Source organism: Danio aesculapii, chromosome 11, assembly GCF_903798145.1.
Source record: "Danio aesculapii chromosome 11, fDanAes4.1, whole genome shotgun sequence".
NCBI classification, from domain to species: Eukaryota; Metazoa; Chordata; class Actinopteri; order Cypriniformes; family Danionidae; genus Danio; species Danio aesculapii.
Window position 1 is genome coordinate 45,529,401 of NC_079445.1, and position 6,245 is coordinate 45,535,645.

Below are 6,245 nucleotides of genomic sequence, written 5' to 3' on the forward strand. Positions count from 1 at the left end.
TTATTATACTTGTATAATGTTCATTTATGTATTTAATGAAATAATTAATTTAAATAAAAATAATAATTAAAATTAAAATTAAAATCAAATAAAAATGAATTAACCTGGGAAGCATAATATACAGTAATTCATTACAGTCTGAATTTCACTCTTTTATAGATGGATGGATGGATGGATGGATGGATGGATACCATTTTACTTGTTTTTTTTTTTTTAATTGTATTTAGCAATGTTTTCTAATATATAAGGTTTTTATGGTATTTCACCCTGAATAAATATTCCAGTAGAAAAATACACTAATATTGAAAAATGATTTTATCTAAATAATTTTAACTTAAAAATAAAGAAAGAAAATTATGAAAAAAAAATCTTGAAATGTTATAATAATAAATAGAACTATGATTAAAATGATCAATATTATATGCAAGATTGGCACATTTTATTCAATAAATTATAAGGCTTACTAATTTAAATTACAATATTTCTTGAAAAAAATCCTTAATTTTTTTATATGCGTGTGTGTGTGTGTGTGTGTGTGTGTGTGTGTGTGTGTGTGTGTGTGTGTGTGTGTGTGTGTGTTGCAGGGCATTCCCCATGCATTTCGATGAGAGCTCCATGTTTGCTGGCCATAAAATCGAGGCGAAGACATTAAAGGTAATATGAGTGTAACAGATGCATTGTGGGCCATTTTACAGAACAGAAACCTTCATCTGTTAGTTTCAGAATGGTCCTTGAGTTCCTGTAATCTATAACGTTTGTTCCTGCAGATGTCTGTTATGATTTGACCATGCATATTAATATTCAGGATTCGAGTTCAGCTAGTTTATTACATTTGCATATTGACTGATTTGCATGCGCACTCATTTGCATAGATTGTATTTCAAAAGAAGGTTTATGAACTTTACACTACACTCTGAAAAATGCTGTGTTGTTTTAATGTAATGCTGGGTCAAATATGGGCAAATTCAACCATTGGGTTAATTTTTTTTCTGTTAAATTTAATTAATCAGTGATAATTGTTAAATTTAATTAATTAATTACTTTTTTTTAACCTGATGGCTGGGTTTATCCATGTTTGACCCACTGTTGGGTTAAAATAGCCAGCATTTGTTAGAGTGAACATTGTTTGATGTGGATGTTCATCTTTATCATGACTGTTGTTATCCAGGAGGAGTTCAGGCTTCACTTTAAAAACATCTCTCGCATCATGGACTGCGTCGGCTGCAGTAAATGTCGACTTTGGGGAAAATTACAGGTACTTCAAGTCTGAAATTGTCCTTATGTATAATTACTGTGAGATTTGATGTCATTCAGAGTCAATGATCTGCCTGGTTGAGACGCAGTTTAAAGCGGTGCACACATCAGATAAAGCACTGCCTTGCATTGTAACTAGCTGTAATTAAATAAATAAATAGTTTTTGGTCATGTAATTACAGCTATTTATAATGTATTTGCTTTAAATATTCTAAATAAATTCATTAATATCTGTATAAATCAATTCAGAGCAGCAGAATAATTGCTTTTTTTGTTATTCAAACATATTTTGCGCAGTAATTCTACAATCAAAGAAGGTCAATCAAGACGACTGTGCAGTCTTAAGAAAAAAAACTGATGCAGAAATGAGTTCATATATGGTCTACATTCAGAAAAGATCAAGTTTTCTAGTGGCCTTATAAACATTTGACGTATACGATCAGTTGAGGAGTTTTAATGTGAGAGTAAAATGTGTGTGTGTTTCAGACTCAGGGTCTGGGAACGGCCCTCAGGATCCTCTTCTCTGAGAAAGAAATCAAGAAGCTTCCAGAAAACAGTCCGTCTATAGGCTTCCAGCTCACCAGACAGGAGATCGTGGCTCTACTCAACGGTTTCTCAAGGTAAAACACTCTGAGATGTGAAAATACTGCTTAAAGCTATTACAAATGTCATTATTAGGGTCGTTCTAGAATTGCGGGTGCATTTAGTGTCTCCAGGATCACCTTCTGTTATTTTTGGAATACATTTTTGACCCAAATTATATCAAGTTATCTGTAAAAATAATGTTTGTATGTGGATTTTAGAACATTTTGTATTAAGGATTAAAGGGCACCTATGGTGAAAAATCTACTTTTCAAGCTGTTTGGATAGTGTAGTGTATAAGTATGGTGTATAAACTCATATTGGGGTGATATAAGCACACCCAGTGCTTTTTTTTTTCAAATTTAACAACATAAAAACGGTGGACCAATTGGAGCGGTTTTCAGATCGACCGCAACTTTACGTAGGAGAGCGGTCCCCCCCGCCCACCAATATTGATTAACAGCTGCGTGTATTAATATGTCCCGGTAGTCACGTGTATAATCATATCAACAAGACAGGACGAGCGCAAAGCAACCGAGAATAAAAGGTGTGTTCAGTTCGCTAGGGTCATCAATCATCATCAAACATGATCAAGAGTGAGTTTCACAAGTTTAACATGATTTAAAACAGAGCATGTGTGTAATGAAGTACAGCGATTCACTTCAGCTTAACTTCATCAGCACAGCCGCGTGTCAGAACAATTATAAAGGAAGACGCTTCAATCCCGGTTTGTGGACGTTAAATCAGGTTTATTTTGTACATTAACATAAGAGATATCCATACAGCAGTGGAGATTAACCTGTATCCTGTCACATAAAAATCTTGCAATCATGCAAAGCTTAACGCGCTGTCTCTTTCTCTCTCTCTCTCTCTCTCTGTGTGTGTGTGTGTCTTCGTGTCTGAGCTGTGTGTGTGTGTCTGCGTGCCTGAGCTATGTGTGTGCGTATGTCTGCGCTACGTTTGTGTGTGTATGTGTGTGCGCTATGTGTTTGTGTCCTTGCTGTGTGTGTGCGTGAACTTTGTAATGACATTGTGTGTGACTCATTGTTGCAAATCCACAAAAAATGCATCAAATACTGATTGTTAAAGTTCTTACTGTAGTATTTCTCACACAAGTTATGAAAGATCTGCTTCCTGAGGCAGCCCAGGGTGGCGATTGCTGACAGGCACGTGGGAACGGTGGGCGGGGAGGAATAGCCTTAAAGGGCCAGTACAAAAAAACAGCAACAACCTTTTTTTCCAGCTATATTATAGACACTTCAAACAGCTATAATCAATAATCTGATGGGTGTTTTGAGCTGAAACTTTACAGACACATTCTGGGGACACTAACCACTTATATTAAATCTGAAAAATGGGGTAACCTAGGTGCCCTTTAACTTATTGTTTTTCCCGCATTTTCTCTGTTTTTTTTTGTATAAAAACAAGTAAAATGTTTCATGAGACCTACCTGCATTTAATTACATATAAAACACATGAAGATAAAATAATCAATAACATTTAGTTTGAAAGCAGAAACTCTTTATTTTGAAATAAAGTTGAAGTCAGAATTATTAGCCCCCTGCATAACTTTTCCCTAGTTTCTGTTTAATGGAGAGAAGATTAAACATGTCTAATCATAATAGTTTTAATAACTCATCTCTAATAACTGATTTATTTTCTCTTTGTCATGATCACAGTAAATAATATTAGACTAGATATTCTTCAAGACACTTCTATACAGCTTAAAGTGACATTTAAAGGCTTAACTAGGGTAATTAGGGTAAAATTAGGGTAATTAGGCAAGTTATTGTATAACAGTGGTTTGTTCTGGAGACAATCCAACACTAATATTGCTGAAGGGGGCTAATGGGGATGCTCAAAATAAGCGATTAACCGTTAACCGAAAGGGTGTGTTTGTAACCGATTAATGGTATCAGTTAAATGATTAAAAATAATATTTTATATATTTCTGAAGTTTAACAGCATAAGGGGGCGTGCACAGCGAACGCGCTTATTTCGTTGAGAGGGGCATCTTTTGAAGGGTTTACTAATGGTTGTGAGTGTTTTGTGCGCTGCTTATTCGCCCTGCACGCCTCGCGTTTTGCCGTTGTGCGCACTCTGAGCGGAAAAGTGCGTTACGTCAGTCGTGTCTTTCATTCTTCAATCAAATGAAAGCAGAGGCGGGGTTTCTGTGGAGGTGCCTGCAGTATTTGTGTTGTTAAGACGATGGAGAACTTTTAATGATGGACGAGAGACTTGTGGTCGCTATTTTAAGATTCCAGAGCTGTATGACTTTACAAATCTTGAATATTACAATGTTATTATTAAATATTACAATTATACCAACATAGACAGCAACACTCGCGCACAATAGACCAGCTGATTCAGTCGTTTCCTAGTGACATACAAAAGAGCACCATGCTTTTTCTCTTGTCAACATAAAGGCAGTGCGGTGCGCCTGGCGTTTTTGGAATGGAAAAGCGTGATCGGTGTGATCGGCCCCTAAATGTGCAACAAATATTTGTTAACTCTCTGGACAGTAACACGTGCAACCACACGTGCCTACAGATGTATTTTGTCAAAGAAGCAAAATGAAAGAAGAATATTTCTGGTCACAGATGAGTTGACACAAACCAGCGCTGATGCTGATCGCCTCTTGCTGCCTAGAGACAGGCTAGTGATGATTTAGTGTAGGCTACAACAAACAAATCAACCTTTTTTCCAATTGAAAATTACAGTTATTAAAAGTCCTTATATAATATATATTTTTAAAATAGCCTACATAATCTATGAATGATTTCTGCATAATGATAACTCTGCATTGAACTGAGGCTTTTATTTTATAGCTTATAAAACATGTAAATAATGCAATATTATATGTAAACAACAAAGTTGTTTTATGCTATGTAGTAGCCTATACTTCACTAAAAGTCAACATATGAGCCTTAAGTTTTATTGTCACTGTCTTTCATCAAACGCAGCGTGCGCACATATGAACCACGAGTGAGACAGAGGAAATTAAACTCATGACTTCTATTAAAAATGTTGACAGAGGTTTGTGATATAATAATAACAGCGGAGCATTGATTAAATGCATATTTTCCGTGGAGCGATCGATTTAAGGTAGCCTGATATTTTTATTTGACGAATAAAAAAAAAAAACTGGAATAAACAGCCTAATGCTGGTTCTTATAAAGGATCCAGTCATTAATGTAATCTAAATGTGTCATTTAAATGAAAATCTCTATGGCAGGTCTTTTTATTTAGGATATTTTTTTTCTCTGAGCTGTTGGAAACACTGCAGGTGAGTAAAGAGGCTCTGTTATGCTGCTGTTCGCATGTTAAAACAAATCAGTATTTAAAATGCAATATTTAATGTGTCACACAAAGCAGTTATTTTTAAATTAATTAATATTTTAATGTTAATCTGTTAACGATTTACGGTTATTAACTAATTAACGAGCAGGGGTTGTCGGTTGGTAAAATTGCGGGGATCTAGAGAAATGAGCATCCCTAGAAGCTAATAATATTGACTTTAAAATAAGTTTAAAACAATTAAAAACTGCTTTTATTCTAGCTGAAATAAAACAAATAAGACTTTCTTCAGAAGAAAAAATATTATCAGACATACTGTGAACATTTCCTGAATCTGTTAAACATCATTTGGGAAATATTTGACATAGAAAATTAAGGGAATGATAATTTTTACTTCCACTGTATGTAATTTGCTCATATACTCCTAGCAGGAAATATTCTGTCAGATTTAGGTGAAAGTCATCAAAAATCCTGGCAACTTATAAACTGATTAAAAACTGTGATGTTTTCTCCATCCTCTGATCTCTCTCTGTGTCTCTCTCAGGCTCTCCACCAGTATAAAGGAGCTGCACAACTTCCGGACTCTTCTGAAGGATCACAGGTAACACACCTCCAGGCCACCAGGTGGCTCCAGCCCAGCGGACTCTGCAATAGTCTTATCAGCCGAGAATAAGGCCTGTCTGTCTCAGGGACTGCAGGATCCAGCAGAACCCTTCCCTGCTTCTTCTAGATCACACAAACACACACACTTGACAAACACAAACACATCGACGCTTTCAGACGCGTTCCTTCTCTGCCTGGTCAACGAGTTTTCAGCTCCTCGTTTTTTGCGATTCGTTTTGCTATGTTGCTTTTTGTTTCGTGCGTCTTTTCAGTGTTCGTGTCTGTTACTGCTGACAAAGTTTTATTTTTATCAAATGTTTTGATAATAATTTGAGTTACATAATCAATAATATATCCAGATCATATTTTACTCCCAAAACATAAGCAACTGTGCATAAAGCAAACAAAGCTAGTTTTTCATTACGGTTGGGAGTATTTTGGAGGGAAATTTTTTATAAAACAAAAAAAAGAAAAGAAAAAACTCATCAAAACTGGCTTTGTTTTTTCTT

At 35.4% G+C, this 6,245-nt stretch overlaps 1 protein-coding gene across 2 annotated transcripts in view; it reads left to right on the forward strand.

Annotated features, from left to right (window-relative positions):
- Window positions 1-6,245, forward strand: part of ero1b (endoplasmic reticulum oxidoreductase 1 beta) — a 28,397-nt gene that overhangs the window by 21,803 nt on the left and 349 nt on the right. For both annotated transcript variants that reach the window (XM_056468587.1, XM_056468588.1), the window contains exons 13-16: window positions 585-654; window positions 1,169-1,255; window positions 1,741-1,874; window positions 5,678-6,245. The exon at window positions 5,678-6,245 is cut by the window's right edge and continues 349 nt beyond it. In XM_056468587.1, coding sequence (XP_056324562.1) covers window positions 585-654; window positions 1,169-1,255; window positions 1,741-1,874; window positions 5,678-5,738 — 352 coding nt within the window. In that variant the 3' untranslated portion in view covers window positions 5,739-6,245. The remainder of the gene's footprint in view (window positions 1-584; window positions 655-1,168; window positions 1,256-1,740; window positions 1,875-5,677) is intronic.